The sequence below is a fragment of the Pollicipes pollicipes genome, unplaced genomic scaffold (genome assembly GCF_011947565.3).
Source record: "Pollicipes pollicipes isolate AB1234 unplaced genomic scaffold, Ppol_2.1 Scaffold_4881;HRSCAF=5763_pilon_pilon_pilon, whole genome shotgun sequence".
NCBI classification, from domain to species: Eukaryota; Metazoa; Arthropoda; class Thecostraca; order Pollicipedomorpha; family Pollicipedidae; genus Pollicipes; species Pollicipes pollicipes.
Genome location: NW_023596576.1, coordinates 7,575,612 through 7,603,295, shown reverse-complemented (window position 1 = coordinate 7,603,295; position 27,684 = coordinate 7,575,612). Strand labels below are relative to the sequence as shown.

Below are 27,684 nucleotides of genomic sequence, written 5' to 3'. Positions count from 1 at the left end.
CCCAGACCTAGACCCAGACCCAGGACCTAGACCCAGACCCAGACCCAGGGCCGGCTTATGCTCGAGGTCAGGCAATATTCGGGCTGAACCTAGGTCCAGGCCCGACCTCAAGTCAAATGGAATCAGAGTCAAATCGGACCCAGGTTTGACACAGGCCCGACCCAGCTTCCTTGCGTGGGCCAGGCCACGCAGCTCAGGCCCACAGGATTGCGCTGAGTACAGTCCATGCTCTGTTCAACTTCCAAACATATCTGCGGCACATATGCCGCAAAGTGCATGACGCGGGGTCTTACACAGCCACATCACAAACTTTGCTCATTCCATTGCACACCATTCTCGTGGCGCCCTTCGCCTCCAGATCCAGCTGACATGCTTTATTTCCGTCCAGTTCGTGATGAGTCCCCCTCTCGACATTGGCATTTAAGCTGGCCTATGGTTTATTGTCGGGTAAATCGGAGTTCGGTGCACAGTCTCTCGTGGAACGTATGCGGCGACTTGGCCGCGATCGTACAGTCCAATCACACCGATGATCTGGCCCACAGGAGGCGTGCCACAACTACGTGCGCGTGCTGGCCAAGAAGGAGGACGGCCAGCTGTTCGTGTGCGGCACCAACTCCTACAACCCCAAGTGTCGCAGCTACAGGAAGAAGCCGGTAAGTGGACGCGCCGCTGCTGCGCGGTCGGCTGGTTTGCCTTCCTGCGACAGTGCGTGCCGACCTCGACCGGGCCCCGGCGGCCTGCTGCAAACCGCGAACTGCTTGTCATCGGTGCCTACAGCATGGTGTCTCTCTCTCTCTCCGTCTCTGTCTCTGACGTCATGCGGGCCCCTCTTCTGCTACCTCGACCCCTGTCCGTTCTCATCTATTTGTATTTTCCTTGCCTCTCATCATTCCCCTGCCTATTCCCGGATCGATCTTTCTCACTCCTCTTCCTTGCTCTTGTTTTCTCACTTCGCGTCCTTCCCCGCTCACCCCTGCTCCTCCCTCTCGCCGCGCCATCAGTCCACAGCCGTCGTCGCGCCTCAGGCGTCCGTGTGCCCGGCGTGCTGGACGTCCGCCAGACCCGGCGGGGCCCGATCCGTCACGTTCGACGCGCGGCTCGGCCGCGACCGCCCTCCTCCCCCCGCCCCCTCTGACGCAGACCATCGACAGCGCCACAAAAAGCCGGCAGATAAAAACACCGGCGGCGGCGCGGCAAAAAGCCGCCGGGCGGTTGAACCGGCCGGCCACGGCGTCAGCGCTGATGACAGCTGGACCACACGTCAGCGCTGTCACAACCGGGCTGACCTGCGTCGGCTCGGAGGGCGACTGATCGGGCACAGCGTCAGCGCTGATGATCACTGGCAATGTGGAAAGCTGGCGCAGACTTGGCAGGGCCGACCAGGGTGATGACGTGGTCCAAGGGCAACAGACACGTCAACAAATAAGGCTCTCGGATAACAATGGGGAAACTAATGCGGCTAAAAGTCTGGTTTGCATCCCGCCGAGCTCCATGGAAATCCGTCCGCCATTTGTGGGTGCTGCACTTCCTGTCCATTCTGCAGCCCCCCGGTGGAATGAGGGCCGTATTGACCCGGCCGCTGGAATGTCCCGGACTTCCTGTGGGCGGCACCGCGCCGCCAAACTCGACGATCGCCGCGCTGTCAAATCGCTATTTGTCCGGGAGAGTGCAGACAAAGCGCCGGCCGGGGCGTGTTTATTCGGCCGCATTTTCCGACCTGTCGCGACAGCCAGGCGCTCTCGGCTCTGCCGACGCTAACGGTAACCCAATCGGAGAGGCGTTATATTGGGTCGCCACGGCGACTCGCCCCCCCCCCCCCCACGCCCGTCCCCCTCTCCTCTCCGTCCCCATCGCGTCCTGTCCGTCAGATCCGCGCGGCCTGCCTCGCCTCTGATGTCTGAGAATGCCACGTTCTTCCCGCCAGACAGGCTCCGGCGGAATCCGTCAGGTCTGCCGGCGGAATCCGCAGGGAAGTGACCGCTGCCCCTGTTGCAGGGCCTGGGGTACGTGCCGGACGGGAAGGAGGTGGACGGCAAGGGCATCTGCCCGTACGACCCGAATCACAACAGCACGGTGGCATTCGTCGGTGAGTGACGCCGCCTATTGCACGTCCGGAGCGTCCCGGCTGTCCCTGTCGCGGCCTGGCCGCCCGACGCCGATGAATGTCATATTAGAAAAGTTCGCCGCCAGAGCGCTTTCCGCATGACCCGTCACCTAGACGGCGGACGAACTTGGCGCTTCGGGTGTAGCAGCTGTCCGAGTTGATCACGATAGGGGTGCGTCGCAGTCGGGGCCGGCTGGCAGAGCGTAGGACGGCTGCAGACGGAGAGCGGCGTGGCGAGGGAGCTGTTTTGCCACTGGAAATGAGCCCACTTGTGTGCGTGTGGGCTGGGCTCCGGCTCCCGGCCGCCGGCAGAACAGGCGCAGCCCGCGCCAACTGTGATTAATGGGCCTATAACGCGACCGACGCTCCGTGCTGCGCTCAGACCGACAACGGCTGGTGAGATAGTGGGCCAAGAAAAATTGTCAATTTGTGCAAATTTATGATCAATTCACGCTAACTGTCTCCCCGAGGACGGCGTGAGGCAAGGGTGTGGCTGTCTATTGAGTTTGACGGGTGAATCTGAAAACTGCTGAACAATGAGATGGTTCAGCGGGAGGAAGTCGTGCAGCCTTCTAAGAGCGGCGGTTTTCTTCGCTGTGCTGCTGGTGGACGTCTGCAGCTGCTGAGGGGTGCTGCGGAGGGCTCAACGTGGATTCCCCGCCCATTTAATATCCGGGAAGTGTGAGCGTTACTCTCGGGCACCCGCTGATCCCTAATCGAGCAGCCGTCCAAGAAACACAATTTAGCTTTTACCGGACGGCCCTTGCTGTGGCCGAACGCGGCGGCCTGCGGGTCAACGCCCTGGCTCGGCGCAATCAAGTCGCACGCAGCCGTGGCTTCAGCAGCCGCCTCGCCCCCTGCCCTGCCGTGCCGCCAGGCGACAGGTTAACCGCTGAGCCGCCAAACCGACGCGGCGCCGTGTTTTTACGGCGCGGGCGGCGTGCAGCGGCGCTCGGCGCGCCCGGCACACCCCGGCGCACGTCCGCCGCTGTCAGTCAGCTGACTCGGGTGTGACGCCCGGCTGCGTGTGTTTCAGGTGGTCAGCTGTACGCGGGCACGGTGGCCGACTTCGCCGGCTCGGACCCGCTCATCTACCGGCACCCGCTGCGCACCGAACAGTACGAGCTCAAGCAGCTGAACGGTAAGTGGCGGTGGACGGAGCTGTATTGACGAGGCATGGCTAGCGGTCGGCGGTGGCGCGGGGGCGGCGGGTCACGCCTGGGTCGGCTGGGGATCACGCATACTTGCCGTTCAGCAGGATGGCCTGGTATCGCGCCGCGCACGTGGTGCACAGTCGGCACTTGGAGCCCTTGTCGTGGTCGTCCAGCGAGTGGATGTGCTTGGAACCGCGGCGCGAGCCGCCCACTGATCGTGACCGGCTGCGGGGGCGGCCCCTGGCGGCGGGCGACTTCTTGAGAATCGGCTTCTGGCGAGATCTGGGCTTCCGCTGGCACTCCGGCTCAGCTCGAACGTCGGTGGGCATGCTGCTGTCGTCTGACTCGTATCCGACGCTGCTCACTGCCGGAGATTCGTCGCAATGCGCGTCGGTTTGGAGTCTTGATTGCGAATTGAAGTCTTCGGACGTTGATGAACGTTTGCGCCGTTTTCCCTTCCTTTCTCGCTTTTTGTGGTAATTCACGTCATTTGCCGCACATGATGTTGCGCATTTATCCGATTGTTCGCTGCTTGCATCAGAATCTTCCAAACTTCTCTCGTCATCACTTTCATATTCTACCTTTGGCTTCATCCTCACCTGTTTTCGTGGAGTTTTTTCGACGCTAGGATCACTTTTTCGGTTGGCTTTTGAACATGTGTCTCGATTTTTTACTCTAGATCTCGACCTTCTTCGTGGTGTTGATGGAGCCGGACATGAAGTGTCAGCGTCGGTAATTTGCTGCTCCGTCATGTCATGTTTTGGACATGGAGTGCCAAAAAGGTTCCTCCATGCACTCATCATCGCTATAAATTTAACTGAATGAGATAATGTTTATGTCATCATGACCCACGCCTTCGAAAAAAATAGTTAAAATGGCAGCTCCAGTAGTCTTTTAACTCATCTCGTGATGAATATTATTCGGATCTCCCTGGAATGTTGTGAAAGTGAGATTGTGCTCCCTTTTAGTGTTTATTTCATATTTTCTAACCTGATGTAAAAGATGATTTTATTCTGGGCAATGTAAATCAAAAACGTTTAGGTCATTCACCGTTGTTTTATATCCTGCTTCTGAGTCCAGTCAAATGTTTTGATCTGTTATTCGGCCCCGTGATGGCTTAAATCACAGAAGTAGGCATCACGCTTTAATGCTTGTGGTGATGTCTCTGCAAATTTTTTTCGCTAAATCTAACTCATGTGGAATACCCTGTTCCTTACCACCCCAGTTGTCTCTGTTGACGCTAGCATTTATATCAGCCACACATTTGAAACTCTCAGGTCGGTTAATCAGAAGCATTGTGAACAACGCGCTCTTCCCGGTCACATGGTTCTCTTTATTCAAAACAGGCCGACAAATTATGAAACGCCATTCATCGTCTCCTGCGTCAAAGGTTCCGACTGCCGCCACGTGATCACGCTCGACCCCTGCTCTGTCGTCCAGTCACGACACGCTCGGGCGCCGCAAACACGACGAACCGGCCGTACGCGACGCAGCCCAAAAAGCCACGCGGCCCGTAGTGGCCGCCCGCGCTCGCCCACTTAGTATGCGGACCCGGTAGCACCGGAGAGAGTGGCCGCTAGTGGACAGAGTCTAACGGTCCGGCCGGACCAGATGGGACTGTCGGAGGCGCGGGCTGGAACCGACTTGGCCAGCGAGGTCGGACTTGGGTCGGCTCCTGCTCTCAGAGCAGCGTGCGGCATAGATAATTGCCTGCGAGACGGTTCGGACTGGTCGAAGGAAGGGTTTCTGGGTCTGTCTAACCCGTAGACTGGTATTCAGGGGAGAGATTGCTAACTGGGGCGCTTTCTCCTTAGAGAGCTTACTGGAATCGCTGGCATTACTCGTGTCGCATGAATGACGTCTGTAGTTAGCCCGACTGCAAGTAACTGTTTTCAAGGATATTTAATATTTGTCCTTGAACGCTGTCCGACCATGGAGTGTGAGACACTATCCGTGTGCGGGCCGGCCGTGGCCCCCCACTCCCCCCCCCCCTAGCCCCGGGGTATCGGGCGACGTGCCTCCGCCGGCAGCACGGCCGCGCGGTCACGTGACCTGTGGCGTGCCGGTGTGTCTGGCACGGCGCCAGCGGAGGCACGTGAGCGGGTCTGAGCGGTGTCGGAGGTCCGACACCTGAGCCCCGCGCGATAAACACGGCCAGGGTGACCCGACCTCCGCCCCCGTGCCCCAGGCCTATCTGACGCGCCCTTCGGCCTGGGGTTGTCACACCGGTACGACGCCGCCCTGTCGCATCGCGCGGTCCCCAGCCCTCCCCCACGGCCGCCGGCCGGCTGCCCTGCCGCGGTCGCTCGGAACCCGATGATTTATAACGGTCCGCGTTTAACAAGTGTCTTATCTCGGGCATACATCAGCTGCGCTCGATTGCCGTTTCTCAGGTACACAATAGGTTTTTGTGCGGCCGGGACGAGTCGGTGGCCCGAGGCGAACGTTCCAGTGCCGACCCGCTATTAATTGATTTCTATCGGGTGACCGGGCTCCATTTTGTTCCGCATGTGGGCTCCCGGTAGCGGCGAGGAAGTGAGATGGCCGGACGGCGCTCCAAACCGGTATTCTGACCTGCACCAGCCACAAGAGCGTCGTCTCTCTGAGCAAAGAGCCCCTTAGCTCCCATCCATCAGAGCACTTACAGACAATTTCTGCTCCCGGCAATAAAAGTTCCTTTTTACTTATCGCTTTTACTCCCCATCATTACGCTGTTCACGATGCATTCTTCCTTTTTACACGTGGCCATGCCGGTCAGCTATTGATAGTAATTACTCCGCTTCAAAGCGGTCTGCTCCACCTATCCCAGTGTCGGTGGCCGGCCGGCTCAGCACCGCGTACTGTGGCCCGGTACCGTGCTTTTGTCCACCGGACGCGCTCTGGTGGGGTGGTGTCGGCGCCGGTCGGCGACCGGCTCCGATGCTCTGACCCCGTGCCCTCTCAGGGCCATGGCATGCGCCGCGGCTGCCGCACGTGCCGCCGGCAGGGAGGGGGAGGGGCGAGCCCCATCATCGGCGGACTCGGGTGTTGGTGTTGGCGGCGGCAGTCTGCTATTGACGCAGGCGGGCTGTCTGGCCTTCAGATTCGATCCTCTGACCCACCCATCGCAACGGCGCTCGGGCACGCTGGCGTGGAGTCCCGCCCCTGCCAGCTCGTCGGCGTTCGGCATAACTTGGCACCATGATCCCGGAGAGCCTGTTTCGTCTCCAGTCAGACTTTTGTTCAACAGCGGTCGATCATGTCGTGCCTGTCATGAGTCTGCTCGTTTCCTCGTCCTTTGATCTATATTTCGAAGCTTGTGCACGCTTCTGGGCATTTCGCACGACCAACTGCCCGATGGCTACGATTCCCCCGGCAACTTCCATCCACCAGAACCATATTGTCCTCGTCAACCGAGTGCCCAGCCAGTCTCGCCCTCCCACGGTCTGACCGGCAGCTTTTCACACGCCGTCACCCGCGAAAGGGCCGGCTCGGGCCGGTTTATTTATGTGACACGCTGTGATTCCGGGCAGAGCCGGCCAGCGCGACCCAGCCGGGGCCGCCCTTCCGCCGACGGCAGATCCCGGCTCCGCCGGCTCCGACGCCATTAATGCCGGCACCGGTGATGAACGCGCCAGAAAATAGGCGACTGATCCGTCGGGCGCGGGGGAGTGTGCCGTGGTTCAGGCGCTCGGGTGGCGGTGCCGCGCAGAATGGGGCCGCCTGGGCGACGGCAGGGGCTGTTGTGGGCTGGGTTGACTCCCGTTTTCCCCGATCAGTTCTGGAGATGCCGAACGACTCACGGTGCTGTTGTGCGTGTACGAACTACTGGGCGACGTTGGACATGCGAACGCGAGCTTCCATGCCAGGACCGTCGAGCCGCTGTGGCACGTCATTTGGGCGATTCCTCGCTTACGGAGGAACCTTTACTGGCCCCAGTCGCACGTGTGACTGGTATGTGCACCACACCGGAGCGCAGTCAGTGGCGTGGCGGTGGCCGCTCACTGCAGACTGCTGTTGACGGGGAGGGACGACCCACCCGCTGCTCTCCCCGTCCGGCCGCTGTGGCCGGCCAGCCCTGTCATTTCTGGCCGCGCCCTCCCTCTCCGCTGCCTCTCCCCGGCGCGACGCCGTCCTGCAGGCAGCGCTAATCACGCCTCCGTCGGCACATTACGCCTGATTGCGGATTAAAAAACGTGCGGCTGTGTGCGGCACCGGTCGGCCGTGGCCGAAGTCGCGCCCAAATTATCCCCGCCGGGTGCCGGGACGGCGCCCGCACGGGCAGATTGGGGGCTCAGCGGAACGAGCCGGATCGCGGCGGCCAATGGCGCTGGGTGGTCCGCTGCGATTCATAGAGGCACGGGCGCCATTATTTGGGCGGTTTGCGTCGTGACGTCATATATGGTCACGCGGACTATGATCATCATACGCGGTTGTAATGCGCGGGGGAGAGCGAAGTCTGTGACGAGGTGGTCTGGATGGCTGCTTGGATAGCTGAGGTGGCCTGAATGGCTGAGGTGGCTGCCGGCGGTGTTTTGACGCCCGTCGACCGGCGTTGAGGACCTGCTGAGGCAGCAGGTCGCGAGCGGCGGCCGCGGTCTGCCGGCCATGTGATCAGCAGACTGCCGCCGCCGCCTCAGCTGAACTCGCTGCAGAAACCGCTGATCTCGCCCCGCTGAAGCGACGCTGTTAGCGCCCTCTCCGGTGGCGGGCCAGCGTCGATCAGTACTGTCTGCTGTCTGCGCACTGTCTGCGCACTGTTCGGTGACCTGACCCGCGCCTCTGCCCTATTTCAGCGCCAAGCTTCGTCGGCTCGATGGAGCACGGCGACTTCGTGTACTTCTTCTTCCGGGAGACGGCCGTCGAGTACATCAACTGCGGCAAGGTAAACAGCGGCCTCGGCAACTCAGCGGCATCTTAAACCGCACTGTAAACGGCCCTAGCCACGCCGAGCCATCCATAAACTGTGGCGCGGTAAACATCTCGCGTCCGTTTGCCCCGGGTGCCGGGTCACTCGTCCGCCTGCTGCGGTGGCTCCTCGCGGCGTCCTGCGCCCAGTCCGGTGACGCACGCGGCGGCGGCGCGGCCGTGGCGCAGACCGCAGAGGGGCACTCGACCGCGGCAAGCGCGCCGCACCTATGCGGCTCACGCCGCAGGCGAAGCCTAAGGTGTGCCTCGGTCGACACTGGACGCGGTTACGTAATGAATGACACGCTCACGACAAAGACGCAAAAAAATGTGGTCGCGGACGTGCCGGTGAGTGCTTTGTTTGACGTATGACTTCTGTCTGTGCAGAGGGTGTACTCCCGGGTGGCCCGCGTGTGCAAGAACGACAAGGGCGGCTCGTACAAGTATCGGAACAAGTGGACCTCGTTTCTCAAGTCGCGCCTCAACTGCTCCATCCCCGGCGAATACCCCTTTTACTTCGACGAGATCCGTGAGTCGCACTGTGTGGTCCCCGTTTTTAGTGGAGCCGTGTTTTTCTCGGGCCTCGTTTCACGCCCTCCGAGCGCCGAGCCGGCTGCGCCGACTCTCGTGCTGGAGGCGAGACGAACCCGTCTGCATCGGCCGGCGACCGGTAATTATCTGATTTATCACGCCGCACGGGAGTGCCCCGGACACGTGATACGCGTCACGCCACACTGCCGTCGTCACGTGACACGCTCGGTCGGGATGAATGAGCGGACCTCGCGGTATAAGCCGCCCTAACCGTGCCGCCCCGTTCGGCCACATGTTCATTTGCAGCCGACTGTAAACACGCCATCTGTTTACGTCTGCCTCGGCCGCGGGCCGGGTGGCGGGGAGGGGGAGGGGGCGGGTGTGACCTTGGCCGCGGCCCCGGCTGACACGGGGTCGGTCTGTAGCCAATCGGCTGTTTACGGACGTCTGATAAATGAGCCCTCCGGCGCCCGCCGCCAGCGCCGCGGCCCTGTCCCTGCGCTCGGCCCGCACGGTGGGCTCGAGTCGTCCCGTGTCGCAGGCTGGGCGGCGCCGTCTCCCCCCCGGCGCCGCCAAACCGGCGCCCTCGGGGCGTCGCCCCGCACCGCCGCCGGTGGTCCTTATCGGTAGTAACCCAGCTTTGCTGGGCGGCAGTGGGCTGGCCCCTCGCTCGCCACGCGGCGGCGCCGGTGGGCGCCCGCCCCTGACTTCGGCCGGGCGCCCTTTGGCGTCTTGTGCATACGCCAAAACAAAGCCCGGGAACTGCCCGGTCTAATGGCGCCCTCTGCAGCTGGACCGCGCGATTATGTTGTCATGTTCGTGAGGTCTGGCGCCCTGGGAGCCGGGCAGCCTACCCTGGCGGGCCGCGCTCGTGTACAGGGAAACGGCGGAGCGACGTCATCCCGGCCACTCCAGGGACGGCCCGTCGCCGACCGGCCGAGTCGACGGACCGTGTTCGTTTATGTGGCGCGTGTGGCGACTGTATCGGCCTGATGAAATCGGTCCGATCAAGGCCTTGGGACCGCCCGGCGCTGTTTGTTCTCGTGTGGCCCGGGAGAGCCCGCAGGCCCGCGTCTCGCTCAGAGGACGCGACAGGCGGGCACGTTGCCATGGAGACCGAGTCGATCCTATCGTGCTGGGAACAGTGCCGCTCGAGAAAAACGCCGTGTGAACGCTGAGAGAACCTAATGACTTGTTAGCTGGCCGTCTGGCGCCCAGTCATGTAAAAACGATCGGATCGGCACTGCCGGAGACGCGCCGTTCTGTTCCGAGTTCGGTACGAGATCGCCAGCATTCCCGTAGAGGGGCCTTGCCACTTGATTTACCTTTCAGGGACACTTTTTACTGATGTTCATCGACGTTTGCCACGATATTCAAGACGTGCGAATCCGACAGCACAAACTTCAGCGCTGTTTGCTGCACTGATAATTGGGTTTGTCAGTAATTGTGTTCCACATTCGCCGGTCCTGGCATGGCCAAGGGTGACAGCAACATTGACGATCGACCTGAGATTCCCGACAGTGAATGCGACACTCCCAGTGAGGTTTGGAGGAGTCGCTTCTGAACCTGGCGTGCAGTCTCGATCGTTTATACCGGGTGTCCACAGTCAGCTGATTTCTCCCGTCGGCCTGACAGCGCTAATGGTGCCGACGCTCGGTTACAGAGTCGATCTCCTCGGTGCAAAGCGGACTGTACGGCGGCCAGCAGGAGGACATCTTGTACGCTGTCTTCACCACCCCCACCAACAGCATCGCGGGCTCGGCCGTCTGCGCCTTCCGCATGGCCGACATCATGGATACGTTCGAGGGGGCTTTCAAGCACCAGGACGACATGAACTCCAACTGGCTGCCGATCAAGCAGTCACAGGTACGTAGACTGACGTCACGGTGCAAGGGCCTGCTCCCCGGGGCCGTCGCAGATGTTTACCTAGCTTCGATTGAGCAACCCTGCAAATATCGTCAATGTACAGTTCGTCGGCCCGCAGTCCAATTACACCACTCCTGCGGTTGTAAGTCAGTGCCAAGCCCTGGCTATCCTAAACGCAAACACAAAAGCAAATGTACGCCTGATGAGAAGACCAGGCCTTTCTTCATATGTGTCGCATGCAGCGGCTGATGTCTTCTTGGAGTCTCCAGCCTCGCCACTGTGCCTCGCTCATACGGCCGGTCTCCGACCCCGCCCGGCAGGTGCCGGAGCCGAGGCCTGGACGCTGCGTGAACGACTCGCGCCGCCTTCCGGACGTGCACCTGAACTTCATCCGCTCGCACCCGCTGATGGACGCGGCCGTGCCCTCGCTGCACGGCCGGCCGCTGGTGATGCGCACCAGCCTGCACCAGCGCTTCACCAAGATCGCCGTCGACCCGCAGGTGCGCGCCGCCGACGGCGCCCTCTACGACGTCCTCTTCGTCGCCACAGGTCAGTGCGAGCTGCGCGTGTTTTGCGTCCCGGGTGCGTGTGTGGGGACGGTGCCCTGCCACGTGTGGTTGGTGGCGTCGGAGGGAATTTAGTCGCCTTGGAGCGGGCGTGTTGAATATCAGCGGTGCCTCGTTCATTTAGAGCGATGATAATTACAGTTGTGAGGCCTGGTTCCCTGCTGAGCTCACCGTCTCCATCTCGTGCTGTCGGCTCTCGGCGGCTCCTACCAGCTCTCAGAGTATTGGGTGCCTTGCCTCAGAGTATTGGGTGCCAGAGTATCGCTCCTGCCCTGGACCGACCCGCTGACGCCACGCCCGGGTCCGCAGACGACGGTCGCGTGCTGAAGGTGGTGAACGCGGCGTCGGGCGCCGCCGCGCCGGCCGCCGAGCCGCTGCTGGTGGAGGAGCTGCTGGTGTTTCCGGGCGGCGCGTCCATCACCAACCTGCTGGTGTCGCGCCAGCCGGGCGCCGAGCCGCGCCTCATCGTCGTCACCGACGACGAGATCCGCGCCGTGCCGCTGCACCGCTGCGGCGCCGGCCGCACTGGCCACTGCTCGGCCTGCGTGCGCCTGCGCGACCCCTACTGCGCCTGGCACCCGGCGTCCGGCCGCTGCGCCGCGCTTGCCGACGCGCGGGCGCCGACCGCCGGCGCCGAAGATGCCGTCGTTCAGAACGTGACACACGGCATGCATCCGCTGTGTCCGCGCGGTGAGTGGCCGGCGGCGACGCGCGCGCCGCGCTGATCAGGCTGTCTGGGGGGGGGGGGGGTCTGCGTCCGCGGCTGCGCTCCTGCTGGGAGTGTCTGTTGGTGCGGCTGTCTGGTCTGTGGCTGCGCTCCTGCTGGGAGTGTCTGTTGGTGCGGCTGTCCGGTCTGTGGCTGCGCTCCTGCTGGGAGTGTCCGTTGGTGCGGCTGTCTACGTCCGCGGCTGCGCTCCTACTGGGGATGTCTGTTGGTGCGGCTGCCTGGTCTGTGGCTGCGCTCCTGCTGGGAGTGTCCGTTGGTGCGGCTGTCTGATCTTTGGCTGCGCTCCTGCTGGGAATGTCTGTTGGTACGACTGTCTGGTCTGTGGGTTGAGCCGTCTGACTGGCGTGTTCTGGGAGTGAGGCTGCTGCGAGAAAATGGCCATTGGCAATGTGATGGAGAGCGTCACGGACTTTTTGCGTGCAGAGTGTCTGCGACATTTTTAGTCTAGTTAGAAGGAAGCAAAACAATCTTGAGCTGCTTATTTATTGCGTTTTAAAGGTGCGTCAGCTGTTGGTGATTTAAGCCCTAAACAAACCAATTGTTGTGTGATACAAGCGTCAGCTGTGCAAATGTTGCCTTAATGTTGTCCTTAGCATCGTGGATGGGTGGTGGGATACTTGGGGGAAACCCGCTGAACTTCTTTTCTCTGCTTACAGGAGAGGACCGAGAACCGAAAATTCTCTACCAGGAGGCAACGAGTAAGTGGCTTTTTGTATGCACTTTCGACAGCCGCTTGTTTGTTCGGTGTCAGTGGCAGAATGCTGAGCACTGTGGGCACGGCTCGTGCGGCCTGCGTTCTGTTCTGTTGGCTTTTGCTTGCCTCCCTCCACCGCCCACCGCCGCTTGTGGCCAGAGCTCGCTCGCACACGCCTCTGTCTGCCTGTTCGTAGCGACCACCACGACCAGCACGACTTCGGCGCCGGTGTTATGTGACTGCGCTGCGGATGCCGCCGCCACGGCCACGCCCCCCGACCCCGCCCCGCCAGTGGGCGACCCCGCCGGTTAGTGGCACGAATCCTTCAGAGGTGTACATGGCCGCACGGTCTGCAGGAATCGGGTCCGAAGGATTATTGGTTTGTATCGCACTTTGGCGTGCAGTCTGTTATGACAGCTTTTGCGCTTTGCCATTTTTGTGTGCTGATTTTGCGACGTTATGTGACAATCGCGGCCTTTGTATTTGTAACATATTAACCCGATTTCGTTGCGGAATGATGAACCATTAGTCTGGTAACCCGGTTCGAACCCATGGCAGTCGCCACACTTGTTATGTGAACGTGCGGTCGGCTGCGGTTTACGGCTGCAAAGTGTGCCCAAGAACTGTAACGATGCCACCGTTGCAAGCCTGAATGGGCGTGGGTGTGGAGCATTACGAAGCGAAAGCAGACTCCAAATATCAATCGGGCTTTATTATTTCTACTGACAAACATACCGGGGCTTCACTTGCATTCGGTGGTCGAATGTTGTTTCAATACGTGCGACGAAGAGCACGTATTGGCAATTGCAGTGACATCACCGCTGACGACATTGACATCAAAACAACCACATGATCAATGATAACAATCCACTGCCTGTACCGCTCCGTGCAGAGAGCGAAAGCGTCGCAGCTGTTGGAGTGTTGTTTGCCGTCGCGGCCTCTCCTGCGCTGACGACACGGCTGTCGGCTTCCAGAGGACGAGCTGGACCGGGAGCTGTACGAGGCCGCCGGCGAGGGGCAGCGAGTGCTGGACTTTGTAGAGCACACCAAGTCGTACCCGGAGGCGGCGGCCGCCGGTGAGACGCCGCCCTCTAATGCCGTTCCCAGGGTTGCTGAATCGTAGCCGGGCGAGAGTGCGGTGTTGACGTGCTGCACAGGCCTTGCGTGACATCAGCGAGAAAAAAGATGTGCTCTGGGCTCCTAAGCGATTCGGGGATCGCTCTGGTTTAGCAATGCAGTTCATTACCGTTGCGCCGGCTTAGCGTGAATGAAATCGTGCTACGGTACGACTTGTGGCATGCAGTTCGAGGTGGTAAAAGATATCACGTCTAATGGCGATGATCCGCTTTGCGGTAAGCAGTCGCCCAACCAGTCTGGGCCGGGATTCAGGCCAGACAGATTAGTGGCGTAGGCAATCAGGCGTTTCGACCGCGGCGCCGGGCGTCGCCGATACGAGAGTGCGTTCGTTTGCCACGGCTGGGCGCGTGGTTGCTGATCTTAGGCACGCCAAAGACAAGACGATATCATGTCACTACGTGATCTGAGGTCTCTGGCCGGTCTCACGAACTGACGCTTTCTGATCTGCGGTTCAGCGCCGTGGTCGTTGGCTGTCATAAGGCGACCCCGTGTGTGACGCCACCTGTCGGTGGCTCTCGAGCGACATCTGACGGCCGTGTCTGTTGGCAGGGTCGCGCCGCTCGGGGCGGGTCTACACGGCCGAGACGCTGGCCGTGGCCGTCGTGACCACCTGTCTGCTGGCCGTGGTCATCGGCTTCCTGTCCGGCTGGGTGTTCTCGCGGCGCTACTGGCGCACGCGCGGCGAGCGCTACTACGAGACGCCGCACCTGGACCGCCAGTCCAAGATGAAGCAGATGGAGGCGGCGGCCGCGGCGCAGGTCAAGCCGGATAACAGGTGGGTGGCGCCGGGGGCGGCCGACTCAGCCTGCCTGAAGTGGAGCGGACTCTGAGGTCATAGCGAAATTATCCGTGACTTGATGTCGCTTCGGTAACTGTAGCCATGTCGTGACGACGGTAGTCCTATCCACGGCGTGGTGGCGCTTCGTGGAATGCAAGCCCTCGATTAGGCGTTATTTTTGGGTACGCGCCTCCGCTCATTTTACGAGAATTGGGCTCCCGTTGCGTGACGGAGTGCTCACCCGGATTCTTGTTGATCATGTAGAGCCAGCCTCGCGTGCTAGGAATTTGAGCTTATGAAGTCATTGCAATTACCGGTTGAAACCCGACACTGACTTTCCTCCGGGTCGTGTTTAGTAGCTCTCGCTTCCAATCTTCTGAGAACAGAACCGCTCTTTTTATGACATTGCGACGTTCTGTGTTTCATGCGGTGAATGGTTCACCACCTAAGCCCCTCAGGAATGTATAAACCAACGGCTGCAGCTTCTTTGTAATTCATGCCCTGTAAATAAAATTGTGTTCCAAGTGTCCCATCGGTAAGCAGGAGCTAACGTGCGGACCTTCTGCAGGTGTGAGCGCAACTTCACCAACGCCGAGCCGCCGTTCTTGGTGAACAACGGCAAACACATAAACTTAGTGGTGAACCAGACGAAAAACAGTAACGGCAAGAACGCCAACTCGGCGGCGGACAGCAAACCGCTGCAGAAAGTGCGGAAGATGTATCTGTAGTGCGCGCTGCGAGGATGACTGATCCATCAGCATTCCAGAGTGATGAGCCTGCCCGCCCCGGGCGGGTGGGGCGGCCGGCGGTGACGCGGTGGAGTGCCGTCCTGCCCTCGGACACGGCACAGGCCGGCGCTGGCGCCATCGCACGTGTGATAGATGAGAAACCGAGCTTCCGCGAGACCGCCACAAGTTGTGCCTCAGCGACCTGAGTGAGATTACGGGGCGGGTCGCCCGGCGTCCGGCGGTCCTGCTGCCGACGACTGTGGACCGGCCGCCGCCTACTGTGTTTGTTCTGCTCTTTGTTCGGCCGTCGCCGGGTTTGGATATGTTGTCTCCGTATTAAGCCGCTGGGAGGATTTCTGCTGATTTTGGAGGCCCGTGCGGTATGGTTTCTTTTTAAGGAATTTATTTTTATAGTGGCACTGGCAGCTGCGGGTGGACGCACGTACACCCTGTACAAATGATAAGTGCGACTATCTTGTTCGACGATTTTTCTCTGTGTACCGAATCTCAACGTGCTATCTTTTTATGATTTGTGGTGCCACCCGCTAGGATGGCCGAGTGCCAAGCATGCGTGCGTATGTTTGCGCGAACGTCGTATAGGACGAAGTCGGCTGGTCGCGCGGAGCTGGGAACGTTTGACAAGGGTTGGCTCCTCTCAAAGCCTCTGTAAGAATGAGCGGGCGCAGTCACCATACCCTGCTCGCCGCTGTGTATGCATGCCTCACGTGTACATAGCCATCAGTCATCGAGCCGGTGTACATAGGCGTGTGAGCGAAATTGTCCGTGCCGTCCTGGTGTTGCCCGTTGGGTGCGCGTGTGGCGTGAATGAGAGTTCTGTGTCGAATATGCATCATGACAATCGTGACTCGCGCGTGTTGACGCGCCTCGTCCCCACCCGACACATCACCTATGAAATCGCCGAATATTTATTCGTTTTAACTCCACACACCGCCCGCTGTTTTACCCGCGGCGATGACGATGTTCTCGCGCGGGAACGCCCGCGCGCGTGCGTCTGGCGCGCCGGCCCCGCTCGTGGCTGTTGACCGGTCGCATGAGGTCCGAGACCCCCAACTGTCCCTCCCCCCGATTACCACCGAGTAGCCCCTGATATTATCTTGTGCGTGTGTTCGCGGAGCTGGCCCCGCCTGGGTCTGGAGCGTGCTAGTTTGTTGTAGTGCCTTACTCGCGAAGGCTGCTCCCCCGCGCGCGCGGCGGCCACCCCCGGCTGCTGGACGTTTTCTATACGTGCACGTGCTCGCTGTCGTGTTGTTTAGTGTAAATATCCGGAGATATGACAACTTAAATACATGAATGATGCGCTGATTGATGCTCTGCGCTTACACGGCCCGTGGTCACTAGGCCTGCACAACGCACTCGACTTCAGAGGCCTGCCTGTCGAGCTGGCGTCGTCCGCCTCTCACCCCAGCAGAAAGGGCAGGCACAGTGGGGCATTGGACCCCATCCCTCAGATTTCCCAGACTAGCCACTGCACTATCAGCACCTCTTGGACACCCCAAGAACCAACATAGGGTCAACGATATTTTTACAGCGACATCTTTGCGTCCCATAAAGGAACTCCGCGACACGATGAAAAGGGCATCACAAAACGGTACCGGTCCTCGGCTGTGTATTGACGCTAACGGCCGACCGACGAGTCACGCCGAGACACCCCCACATCCCCGTCTGCCCAGTCCCAACCGCCACGGCCCGCACCGGCGCCCGAGCGAGCGCCCGTGAGACCTGGCCGCCAGGGAGTGTGCCGACCGGACCTCTCGCCTCACCCCCACATCCATGGAGTCCTCCGACCGTCACACGAGCACGGATGGCCGCGGAGAATCCTCGTTGAGGGAAGTTCGACGCCCACGGCTGCGGCGCACCACGCCACGTGCAGAGCACCGCACCCGCGCTCCTGACGCAGGGAGACAGCTGAAGGTCCCTGCGCTGTGCCGCCCGCGTTCGAGGCCGGATTCAAGTCTGGCTTCCCCTGTGCGGCGGCGGCTGCCGGCGCTGGCTCGGCCGGCTAGCGGGCCAGCAGGTGCAGCGCCAACGCCTCGTCCTCCGCCACCGTCATGCCTGTCTCCATGAGGTCCTCCTCGGCGTCAGCCGGCCGCCGCCGCCGCCGCCGCTTCGCCGACGGCTGTGAGGCGCCCCGCTTTCGTTTCGGCGCCGGCCTACGGTCAGGGACAGTCTCGTGAGCTCGCGCCGTCGGGGAGCTCGCGCAGGCGGTTAGTGCAGTATCAGCGACACAGAAGGACAGTGCAATGTCGGCGACTCGCGCAGTGAAGAACCTAATGTTCGGCACCAGACACCGCGCAAGAAACGCAGGAGCACGAATGCGTAACATACCTTAGACAAGATCCAACATCAAAGGGTCTAATTAAAATAAAAGCCGTCTGATTAATCCATCACTCGACACAGCCCTCCCAGTGACCGACCACACCAGCCGGGCGGCACCTCACCTGGTCTCCTCCTCCTCCGCTTCGCTGTCCGACTGCGCGCCCCACGCCGTCGGCGCCCCGGCCGCCTCGTCTTCAGGCCTCGCTGCCCGAGGAGGGCGGCGCCAGGCCGCGCGCCCCCGCCTCCTCGTCGCTGTCGGAGGGTGGCGCCAGCTCGGCCGGAGCGGCCTCGTCTCCGCTGTCGGCGGGGGAGGCCAGCCGCGGAGCTCCGGCGTCGTCGTCCGACTCCGGCTCCGGCTTCCGTTTCCGCTTCTTCTCCCTGATCGGGCGGCAAGGGGCACCGGCTCGTGACACGAGACCGAGCTGGGCGACCGAGGGCAGAGGAGCCGAGCCTTGCGACACCAATAACATGTCGAACGGCATCACCACAACCAGCTTTACTGAAATGGCCGGATGCGGTTTGCAGCTGCAGTCAAGGTACGGCACACCGCACGTCGTCCATTGACGGACACGATCACCGACGCGGTGGGGTGGCACCCAGACCGCTCCCAAAGGCGAGTGTCTCCCAAAACACTAAAGGCAAAGTCGTCGGCCAGCCTACCGCCCCCCCCCCCCCCCCCCGCCTCCCTCCCTCCCCCCTCCCCGCCCCGGCTGCGTCCAGCCTCGCTACGGCGTACTTGTGTTTGGCCTTAATCTTCTCGCGGAACAGCTCGCGGTCGACGCGATCCTCCTCCTTCAGGATCTGTCGCACGGTGGCGAAGTCGATGCCGCTGCCGCCCGCCCGCTGGTACTCTTGCGCCAGCTGTGACACCTGCTGCCGCGTGTTGTCCAGCACCGCCTGCCGGGCCCGGTCAAGCCAGGTCAGCCCTGAGTCAGGTGGGGTTAGGCTGGGACAGGCGAGGTCAGGCGGGTCAGGTGGGCCAGCCGAGCTTAAGTGGGGCCAGGCGGGGTTGGTCGAAGTCAGTTGAGGTCAGGCGGGTACAGGTGAAGTCAGGCGGGATCAGGTGGGATCACACAAGGTCGGTCGGGGTGCGGCAAGGTCATGTGGGGTCAGGTAAGGTCATTTGGAGTCAGGCAACGTCATTCGGGGTTAGATAATGTCAGGCGGGGTCAGGCAAGGTCAGGCGGGGTCATACTGAGTCAGGCGGGGTCACGCAAGGGCAGGTAGAGGCAGACTAAATCAGGAGCACCACCACACTATCAGGCGGGGCCACGACAGATTTTATATAACAATATGCAGAAGATACGCATTGCATGTAACGAAAACGACACAGCTCAACAGACACCCTATCAAGACTGTGACACCTGCCAGAGCCGGAACTACGCCGGCGCCTATCTATCCGTTACCCCGAGCGAAAGCCGGACCCACCTCGCCGTCCTCGTTGAAGGCCACCTTGACGTTCGGCTGGATGCTCTTCTTGAGTACACGGTGGGCGGCGGCGGCCTTGGTCACCTTCTTGGAGGCGCGTCGCTGCTCGCGCCGCTTTAGCTCGGCCTCCACCAGCGCGTCGGGTCCGATCTCGTGATCGATCCGCTTTACCCGCAGCAAGTCATCGCCAGAGTCGGCGTCCGCCCCGTCTGTGGAGGTACAGGGTCAGGGTCAGGCTGGGTCACAGGGGTCCGCGATTTCGTCTGGGGGGTACAGGGCCAGGGCTGAGTCACAGGGGTCCGTGGTCTCGTCTGAGGGGTACAGGGTCAGGGGTGGGTCACAGGGGTCCGTGGTCTCGTCTGAGGGGTACAGGGTCAGGGGTGGGTCACAGGGGTCCGTGGTCTCGTCTGAGGGGTACAGGGCCAGGTCTACGTCACAGGGGTCCGTGATCTCGTTTGAGGGGTACAGGGTCAGGGGTGGGTCACAGGGGTCCGTGGTCTCGTCTGAGAGGTTGTCAAGGGCGGGTCAAAGGTGTTCGTGATCACGTCTCAGGAGTACAGAGCCAAGGACCAGATCACAGGGGTCCGAGATCTCGTGTGAGGGGCACGGGGACAGGGCTCGCGTGCAGGACGGCAGCATTTGGCTAGCCTTCTACAGCTTCGATTCCGTACGACAGTGACACCAGTCCAGTAACGCGCTGGAAGTAATCCACCTCCTCATCCTCCAGCTGCGGACGCACGCGCACCGCCTGCAGAAGTGCGCAGACACCGGCGGCCAGACTGACCGTCGTGGAAGCTGTAGGCGGTGCGGAAGAGCGGCTTGTAGGGCTTGCCGTCGGCCGACAGCTTCGTCTCCTCAATGCCGCTGTCCTCGGCCTGCTCTTCCGTCTCAGCCTTGCGGGGTTCGGCGGCCGGCGCCGGCTGCTCGGCGGCTGAATTCAGCTGTTTCTTCTTCAGGAATCGGATGCGGGGTGCTACGGCCAGGCCCAGCGACCTGATGAGGATATGTAGGCCTTAAGGTCGTGATGGTGGTCAGGGGCTGCTCTAGACATCGGCACTGAGAGGGAAAAAACTTCTAGCTCACAAAAAGCATCACGAGAGCACCCACACAGAGTATCGCAAAGTATTCCTCTTGAAATACTGAAGCAGCACTGACGAACTATGAATAGAACGACAGAACTAAGCACTATGGAAAGTTGTGAACCACAGAAACGCCGCACACACTTCATCACGTCACCGAGATTCAGGAAATGAAATTTCCACTCCTTAGAGAAGCCCCTCATGACGCCGCAGCCCAGACACGTCCGAGCTCTCACCGGGCGTAGGCTTCCGTGTCCACACTGGCCACGTCGAACACCTCCTTGTTCTTCATCAGGAACGTTGACTTAAAGTAGGATTTGAAGGCGCGCTTGGCCGACTCCTTGAGGTTGACGTCGCGTGCCAGCAGGGCCTCCATCTTGCGCTGGACGGTGGCTGTCTTCGCCTTGTTCACCCTGGGAGGCGGAGAAACCCATCACCCGCCAGCGTGAGGCGAGAACAGCACGAAAACCATACACGAACAGCAGCGGAGGTGCGGCACTACCGGTATGCTATATCCCGCAGAAGATGGGTTATCGCACACACTGCATGCTGGGTTTGAGATGACCGCAAGATCATGATCGTTTGGGTTCTTAGAGGCTTGGTATCTTGACAGGACAAATGCCTTATGCCAATATTAAAGCACACACAGCACGGCCTGTTGTGTGCAGTCCCAACCCAGCACCCGCCGCGACGATGGGTTTGGAGCCTAAAGCGCTGCCAGCCCCGGCAGCCAGTCAGACAAGACAGACCTCGAGCCGGTAAACATCGGCAGCACTCACTCGATCTTCTGAATGGGTATCTTCCTCTGCTCGAGCTGGGCGATCATGCCGCGCTCCTCGCGCGGCGTGAGCACCAGCAGCGTCTCGCCTCCCCGCTGGAACCTGCCGACACCGGCCGACCCAGGGGTGAGCGGAGGCTGGCGGACCGAGCCGCTCGCTCTAGTGAAGCCCTGGCAAACCTAAGTTCGTGACGTGCACAAATAACAGCGATACGGCAGACAAATAAGAATAAAGTAACTATCACCCAGCCATCCGCGTGTCACTTGTAGCTGCACACGACCTCCACTACATCCATGCGATCCAAGACGCAGCTGTTTTGATTCCTGAGCACCTCCGCTGGGCCTGACCCGCTCTGCAGCTCACTCCATGGTTACACAGCACCCCCTGAGGACGGTCCCCGTCCGCCGAGGCCTCCCGGGGTTCGTTCGGCCGGTGCCGGGGCGCCGTACTCGCCCACGCGCCTCACCTGGCGGTGCGGCCGGCCCGGTGGATGTAGGTGTTGGCGTCCTCCGGACAGTCCAGCTGCACCACCCAGTGCACCGCCGGGAAGTCTGCGGCGTCACACGTCACAGTCAGCGCGGTCCGCGCCGTACCATCCGGGATGAATGGACTCGGCTCGGGCAGCTTTGTCAGTACAGTCGCGTTCAGGCGTGCACGCCAAGAAGACAGAGCTGCATTGACAAACTCCCGCTAACTGCTCTTGTAGCCTCAGTATCATGGCGCTACGACGCTGAATACTTGTTCCATGAATTCATATCAAGTTGTCGTGCACTGCGCTTAAAAAACAGCGTGTGATTCAACAATGCAATCTTCTTACGTCTTTGATCGGTTTTTTGCCTACGCCGACATCTATTTAGACGTCATCAATCAGTTCGAGATAATGACATGCCAGCTGCTGTTTAAGCATTTAAGCCACACCTTTTATCTGTCTTCCTTATGGCCGATTCCCACTCCACATGCCACATGCGCTAATCGGAAGTGGCTCCTGCTCACCAAGGGCCGGCTACGACCCCTCCCCGTCTCCAGGCCGTCAGGCCCGTGGCCAGGTCCCTCACCGAGCCCCCTGGCGGCGATGTCGGTGGCGAACATTACAGCGCGCTGCTTGCGGCAGAAGTCGTCGTAGATGGCCATGCGGCGCAGCTGGTGCAGCGAGCCGTACAGCGCCATCACCGTGATCCCGGGCCTCAGTCGGCAGAACATCTCGTACATATACTTCACCTGGTGATGGCCGACAACGGCGCATGGTCAGGGGGAGGGGCACCGCGCAAGCGGAACAATTCATCACATCAATACACCTGCACTGAGCCCATACAGCTGTCACGATATTTGCACGAGATGAGAGAGCAAATCTGCCTGCAGGTAGGCCAAATCATATGTGCCGTCGCAGTCGAAACTTCACGCCGAGTGTAACAGCAGCACACAGGAGCAGCTCATCGATGAGCGCGCCTGCTCAGAGACGCGCTTACGCCGGTCCCACGCACAGACTTCAGCGTACATCACCACTAACATCCCGGCATCCCAGCCAGCCAAAACCGAACGCGTCCCACTCTCGCACACTTCGGGGGGGGGGGGGCGAACAGGCGTAAAACACCTTCCCCGGCGACGGACCTTGCCCCGGCCCGCGCCGCGGTGCGCCGTGATCCACGCGGAGCCGCTGCGGGCCAGAAGCGCGGCGGCTCTCGCCGGCGTCACCCACCTGCTTGCAGGTCTGCAGGAAACAGAGGATCTTGTGCCGCTTGTGGTGGCGCAGGAAGGACCAGAACGTGTCCGTCTTCTCGTGCTGCTCGCAGACGATGTAGCTCTGCGCCAGGCCGGCGGGCGTGCTGTGCTTGGCCTTCTCGTGTACCGACACGTACACCGGGTCACGGAGACTCAGCCGGCAGAGGTCACGGACAGACCTAGGGGTCAGCACGGGTCACGTCAGGGGGACACCGGGTCACGCAGACTCAGCCGGCAGAGGTCACGGACTGACTTGAGGGTCATCACGGGTCACGTCAGGGGGATACCGGGTCACGGAGACTCAGCTGGCAGAGGTCATGGAATGACCTTGAGGTCAGCACGGGTCACGTCAGGGTGACATCGGATGACGCCAGGGGACACAGGAAGGCAACTCGATCGGAACTGGTCACCGACTGACCTAGAGCCTGGAGGCCAGCACGGGTCATCCAGGAGGAGAGTTGGTGCTGACAAAACCACGCTCTGTCCCCCCTCCCCCCCCCCCCCACCCCACCGCCACCATATCTCAGCCTTGTCCCGACCCGTCAGATCATGCCTACACAGCCTACCAGCTCTACCCTGGTGGAGCTACGGACCACACGGGCCACCTACTTGGTCTGGGTGGCCGAGAACAGCAGCGTTTGCCTCTCGCGCGGCAGGTTCTCGATGATGGCGTTCATGGCCTTGGCGAACCCCATATCCAGGCAGCGATCCGCCTCGTCCAGAATCAGAATCTGGGGACGGCCACGTCCGGCAACCGATCAATCGCGGTGCCAGAGTCCAGCGTCACAAAGATGAGAATGAGTAAGGGCAACCGTCGCAAAACCAAAGCAAAATAACTCGAATGCCTCAATGCGTCTAAAACAGCAGTACAATTGGAGGTCTTGATGGCGAACCAGCGGAGAGAGCGGGCGCACCGCACCGGCGTCTCGAGCCCAGCCGTGTCTGGCGCTGCCGCGCGCGCACCTGCAGGCCGTCGGCGCTGAACAGCGGGTTCTCGTCCATGTGCTGCAGCAGGCGACCCGGGGTGCACACGATCACGTTCACCTGGTCCATCCGCTTGCGCTCGAACTTGAGGTCCTTGCCGCCTGCGGACAGAGGAGCGGGTGAAGCGACAAGACACAGCTCTCAGTCTGCTCAAGCTCGCGGCGTGCTGTGGCCGGAGCTGACGAATACCTCCGGTCCTTGGAGTGGGAAGGACTGAGTATGCGGTGGACAGTGACCAACAGGCGCCATGGGGAGGTTCATATAGCTGCCGGCTACACACTCTGGTTCTGCGCATTGCGGGCACATATTGGAGAAGTGGTTATTCCAAGTCAATCATGGCCTAAAAGAGACTAAAAGCTGGAAAGTAGAGAAAAGCAAGCTCGAAACCCACCGTATTACTCTCATTTTCACAATCATCTGACAAAGTCTATAGCTGTTTTCCAAAAAGCTTAATAAACCGGGCATATTCACTACCCAAATACCTTCGCATGTCTCTTTAAGCTGCTTCATGTACACTAAGCTGCCTCACATGTCTCTCTGAGCTGCTTCATGTACTTCATGTACACATATCTCTTCAGGCTGCTTCATGTACATACTCAAAACGCCATATCCTCTGACCAGCGACCACTAATAAATTTCCCGCACGAACACGGATGATGTACGCACTTTAATCGGAGCTTCGGGCTGCACTATTCCCTGTCTCAAAGACACATCTCAATATGTGTGTAGTAATGGTATGAATCTTACGGCATGTCTCCAATGAATATGGCGCTGGCGGCCGGGTCCGGCGAGCCACACCATGCCGAGCTCCCAATAGGTGCACCGGGGACCAGCGCGGACTCCCAGACCTACAGAAGCACCACGGCCGCCCCGCCCAGCCAGCCGCGGCCCGAGGCGCCGCCGCCCCGTCCCCCGACCCACCGATGATGAGTCCCGCAGAGAAGTCGTGATGTTTGCCGACGTTGCTCAGCACGGCGAAGATCTGATAGGCGAGCTCTCGCGTGGGCGTGATGATGAGTGCGCCGAGGCCGTCGACGCGGGTCCAGCGGCGCCGGTACAGCAGCTCCAGCATCTAGAGCAGCACTATGGCGTCAGCAATCAGGCCAGCACGGCGACGCAGCGTCAGCGGTAGCAAGACAGCTGCATCAGGCTTGAAAAACACTACTTGGTTAAACAGCGTCTCCGAGGCAGCTGCACTACTTGTTTGCTGACAACAAAAGCCTACAGCTGTTGCTGCACCTTTTATCTGCCTCATCCACAGCAAAGAGCGGAGTCACGGCCGCCAAACCAAGCAGCGAGGACCACCACTGATTCAAACACGAGCACGGGTCACCACTCAGTCACGCTTTATAACGGCCCTACCACCCCCGACAGACATCACCCACCCGCCGGCTAGCACGATCCCCGAGCGTCAGCGGCCGCGCCCACCGGTATGAGGAAGGCGAGCGTCTTGCCGGAGCCGGTCTTGGCGGCTCCGAGCACGTCCTGGCCCTGCAGCGCCAGCAGCACCGCCTCCCGCTGGATGTCGGTCGGCTGCAGGAACTCGTGCTCGCGCAGGCCCTGGCGCGTGCGCTCCGACAGCGGCAGGTCATCGAAGGTCGACACCTGGTCGGCGCTGATCTGAAGCGGTGGCACCAGCGGCGGTGACGGGCGGTTCGGTGTCGGTGTAACGAACAGATAGGCGCCGATGACGGCCACGTAACTGGTACTGACGACCATCGTAAACAGTTACAGAACGGCTAACCCCTGGTGACGAGTCGCCGCTGGTCTGCCATCATTACGTCACTGGCACAGACATACTGGCGCTGGCCTGAGATGAGCATGCCACTGGTACCTAGTCATGGGTCAGTGTAGGTAAAAATTGTCACTGAACATATGTTTGGAATACCAGCTCATAGACCAGAAATATGGCCAACTTGCAGCACTGTGATAATTGCCATCACATATTGCATGAAAACAGCCAATGGCATACTTACTGAGTCATATTGTGCCTCTAAAGACTGAATTTCTTCCAGCTCACTGTCCACTTTCTTTTTTCCTTTATTTCTTGATTTTTTTCCATTCTCCTTGGACTTCATGACAAACGGCTTAGCCTGTCAACAGTATCTCTGAAAGAGCCAAATAAAGCATGAATATCATTGGCATCACTTAATAACAATCTATATTGTTCACACCATTTTCCACTACCTCCAGTGCAGCATTTAAATGACAATTCTAATGCCACTATGCTGAATGGAACTCTAAGTGGGCTCATTGGCTTGAAGACTTTGCAGTAGCTTGATCCTTTTGCCTCCAAGCCAGGCTCTCAGGTTGGTCAGTCATCACCTAACACCTTCTCATAGTGCAGAAGTGTCATATTGAAGTCCAGTACACCAAGAAGCATTACTCAACACCTGATCAACTCTGCCAACTGGACTTGTAACCAAAAAATAACTATGATAATACTTCAAAGTGTGCTGTGTTTGTAATATGAAATCTGCTGTTGTGATTGCTGGTGACATATTTCACCACCCTGCTCTGAAGTCCAACCTTGAGCCTCTGCCGGCCTCAGCCAGGCAGAGAGGGGAGGGAATGTGGAGAGGGAGGCAAGGGGTTGAGAGGTGGTGTGTAGTACAGAAGATTCAATGTTTGTTCTTTGTGGTTTTCTACTGGTATAGTGTTTCTACATCACCCAACACTTCTGACAAAGTAGCACTGATGGCAGTGACAAATGTGCCAAAAACAACAAAGACATCATATAGCATAACCAAAGTCATTGTCAATATACAACCAATACATCTGACCAAAATTTCACCATGATAAGATCATCATAGCAAGCCATATCCTTGTCATACTGTTTTACATGTCACTGATGAACATTCACCATTTCATGAGAAGTAACTACATCAGCATATAATAGATGTTATTAAAGGTACCACTACTACTATAATGTGCAGGCATATGCATACCATAATTGCCTGTCACACAGGAAGTTACCAAAGCTGGCTGTATTAGTAGCCCACAGTCAATAGCTTTAATCATATGCCCTAATGCATACAAATGCACAGGTTCTGGGGTTCCCAGTTATCAGCAGTGATGGCTGGACCCAATCCATGTCAGCCATGTATGATGCCCATACATAACCTACACACATATATCAAAAATATTTTGCATTCAATTTGTAGAGCATAATTCAAGGTCCATCAACTGATCCACAATGTTAATGAAACAAGCACCATTCAAAATGTGGCAGATCCACACCATCAATGTGCTGGTGTTCCCACATCTTTGCAGCTACTGATGCATTTTTTGCACATATATGGATATGTAGGTAAAAGGGATGGTACATTAACAACATGGGATACCGCAATCCAAACACAAGCATGGCAGTCACGCATGGACACCGGAGGCCACATCAGGAGCATACAATGTCAATGTCAAATTTCTATCCAACAAAATCATAAATGGCTGTAGGCATCATGAATAAGCTGCAAAACTAATGCTGAAACTCCTTCACCACGCCGACACGCATGCCTGAAATGCCGAGCACATGCCCACCGACCTATTCTACAAATAGCGCTGCCAGCATGAGGTTAACGCAATCATGCCGTGGATCGTTGCCTCATAAATGCCACTGTTGCGCTTTATCTGTAGTACATAAGCAAGCTACCAAATTATAATTGGTGCCCAGTTTAGAAGTTTATTTTCTGGTTCCTGCCATATTGCCTCTTCACGTTCTCGTTCGTCCCACCGGTTTCTTTCAACATCGATCCTGTATTTTGATCACACAGGAATATTTCAGCAAGCACACAGCGATTTCCAGCATTCCAGCTTTATCGTTTGGGCGTATGCGAGCGTGTCAGGCTGTCAGCTCTTGTGACTCCAAAATGAAAGTCTCGTCTTTCGTCTAGTGCGAGGTTAGGACTACTAGTTAACGAGTGTAACCACTGCGAGTGATGAGTGTAACCACTGGGCTCCGGGCGAGGCTGTAGTGATATGCACCCCAACTTTCTAATGGGATTTCCTCCCTCTCCTCCAGCTTCTGTACGTGACACTTTTTCATGCTTTCTCATTTAACATGCTTTAAGATTCTAATTTGACCATTAATGCTGATTAGTCCAGATTCTCCGCATGTGATTACCCCCATTACTACAGACAGCATTTCCAACGTGGTGCCGTGGACGCTCGGGTGTCTGCGGCGCCGCGT

General features: G+C 59.3%; 2 protein-coding genes across 2 annotated transcripts in view; one reads left to right on the top strand and one right to left on the bottom strand.

The window, feature by feature from the left end:
* LOC119101645 (semaphorin-1A) overlaps positions 1-16,495 on the top strand; it is a gene marked incomplete at its 5' end in the record, with an annotated part of 91,023 nt that extends 74,528 nt beyond the window's left edge. The window contains 13 exon segments of the mRNA XM_037225056.1: positions 543-653; positions 1,996-2,086; positions 3,141-3,245; positions 8,034-8,122; positions 8,533-8,674; positions 10,340-10,542; positions 10,863-11,091; positions 11,418-11,798; positions 12,492-12,533; positions 12,726-12,836; positions 13,504-13,605; positions 14,216-14,441; positions 15,013-16,495. Coding sequence (XP_037080951.1) covers positions 543-653; positions 1,996-2,086; positions 3,141-3,245; positions 8,034-8,122; positions 8,533-8,674; positions 10,340-10,542; positions 10,863-11,091; positions 11,418-11,798; positions 12,492-12,533; positions 12,726-12,836; positions 13,504-13,605; positions 14,216-14,441; positions 15,013-15,172 — 1,992 coding nt within the window. The 3' untranslated portion in view covers positions 15,173-16,495.
* A 697-nt stretch (positions 16,496-17,192) lies between these two features.
* LOC119099720 (putative ATP-dependent RNA helicase DDX10) lies at positions 17,193-27,069 on the bottom strand. The gene is made up of 17 exons (XM_037222783.1): positions 27,040-27,069; positions 25,475-25,606; positions 24,927-25,118; positions 24,420-24,570; positions 23,478-23,599; positions 23,124-23,245; positions 22,492-22,693; positions 21,851-22,013; positions 21,262-21,346; positions 20,796-20,897; positions 20,253-20,429; positions 19,722-19,930; positions 18,938-19,146; positions 18,246-18,406; positions 17,748-17,887; positions 17,632-17,713; positions 17,193-17,343 (listed from the first exon to the last, which is right to left on the bottom strand). Exons 2-17 carry the CDS (start codon positions 25,574-25,576, stop codon positions 17,193-17,195), a joined length of 2,370 nt encoding a protein of 789 aa, XP_037078678.1. The 5' UTR covers positions 25,577-25,606; positions 27,040-27,069.
* Positions 27,070-27,684: the final 615 nt, after the last annotated feature.